This window comes from Hipposideros armiger, unplaced genomic scaffold (assembly GCF_001890085.2).
Source record: "Hipposideros armiger isolate ML-2016 unplaced genomic scaffold, ASM189008v1 scaffold_31, whole genome shotgun sequence".
In the NCBI taxonomy this organism is placed as follows: domain Eukaryota; kingdom Metazoa; phylum Chordata; class Mammalia; order Chiroptera; family Hipposideridae; genus Hipposideros; species Hipposideros armiger.
Window position 1 is genome coordinate 5,592,707 of NW_017731381.1, and position 1,412 is coordinate 5,594,118.

The following is a 1,412-nucleotide window of genomic DNA, read 5'->3' on the forward strand; positions in this document are numbered from 1 at the left end:
TATTTGGCACATGGACATCTGGCAGCCCTAAGTGTCCAGACCAGGGAACCGCTCAGACAGGGAACCAGGGAACTGAAGCAGCAGGACCTGTGGCTCCTGCGGTGGGGCTGTCAGCTCCCGGGCCCCACGTCCCAGGCCACCGGTTCCCATGCCCTAGGTCACAGTCCCCACTGAGCGCACGGAGACACCCCGCCTCGGCCACCTTACCTTTAAAGTCAAACCACCACTTGAGAGAGGGCCTTTGGGACGGGAAGAAGAACAAGATGGTGACAATGGCTACACCGGTGACAGCATCAGAAAGGAACCTACAAAGACAAGGCCCCAAAGCACGTGACCTCAGGCATCTCAGCAGACCAAGATTTGGCAGATTTACAAATGAGGATTTGTGGGAGGTGGGAGGGAATTAGGGCCTCTGAAAAGGGGCCTTGTTGGAGGCCTCTGGCTTCAGTCCTGCACTGAACCCAGTATGGGTGCAACCACCCATGGATGCAAAAACCCTTTATCCACAGCTCCCTGGGGGCATTTAGACGCTGCTTGAGCCAAGCAAGTACTTATCCTCCTAATTCAAGGACCCCATGAAGAGGGATTTGACCAAAGAGGGAAGAACCTGAGAGCCACAGGATATTGGGGTCTGTGGAGCCCCCACAGACTCCTGCAAGAACCTGTATTTGTTCAGCTTCTGCTTGCATTCCTTCTGGGACGGGCAGCTTACTACATGGAGATGCAGCCCAGCAGAGCCAAGATCAAACCAGACTCAGATTCCCTCAGAACCTCACTACCATCTTTCAAGGATCCACAGTGTGTGTCCTGTGCAGACATGAAGCTCACAGAAGCCTCAGAAACAGCCCTTGGGGGCTGGCATCTTCTATTTCAGATGAGGATTCCAAGGCTCAGAGAGCAGAAGCAACTCACTGAAGGCCAGACCATGGTGATGGGGGAGATGGGCATTAACCCCAGATATTTCTGGCTCCACGTTTCATGAAGCACAGAGCCAGCTGCTAACAAAAGCTTTTTCAGCCCACACATTTGGGAAGAAGAGTGCTCAAATGGCCGAGAAACTGGGAAAGATGGTCAATATCACTATCTATTAGAGAAATACACATCAAGACACGAATGGAGTACCATTCATCTGCAAACAGACAGGCAAACTTGAAACAAGGCATAATACAAAACGAAGATGCTGGGAAACTAACAGGGGTGGTGGGAAAACAAACAGGTTTAATCTTCTGGAGGGCAGCCGGCAACATGTTTCAACACCCCCTGATCCAGTTATTGTGCTTCTCGGAATTTATCTGCAGGAAATAAGTGGACTCTTGTACACAGATTATGTAAGGGCTATTCATTACTGATAACAATAAACAAATAGAAGATTTTTAGTAGAGGCCTGTTTAAGTAAATTGTGTTTAATATAA

General features: G+C 49.7%; 1 protein-coding gene across 1 annotated transcript in view; it reads right to left on the reverse strand.

Annotated features, from left to right (window-relative positions):
* SLC13A3 (solute carrier family 13 member 3) overlaps positions 1-1,412 on the reverse strand; it is an 83,362-nt gene that overhangs the window by 25,813 nt on the left and 56,137 nt on the right. The window contains exon 7 of the mRNA XM_019636917.1: positions 208-305. Within this exon, the coding sequence (XP_019492462.1) occupies positions 208-305 (98 nt within the window). The remainder of the gene's footprint in view (positions 1-207; positions 306-1,412) is intronic.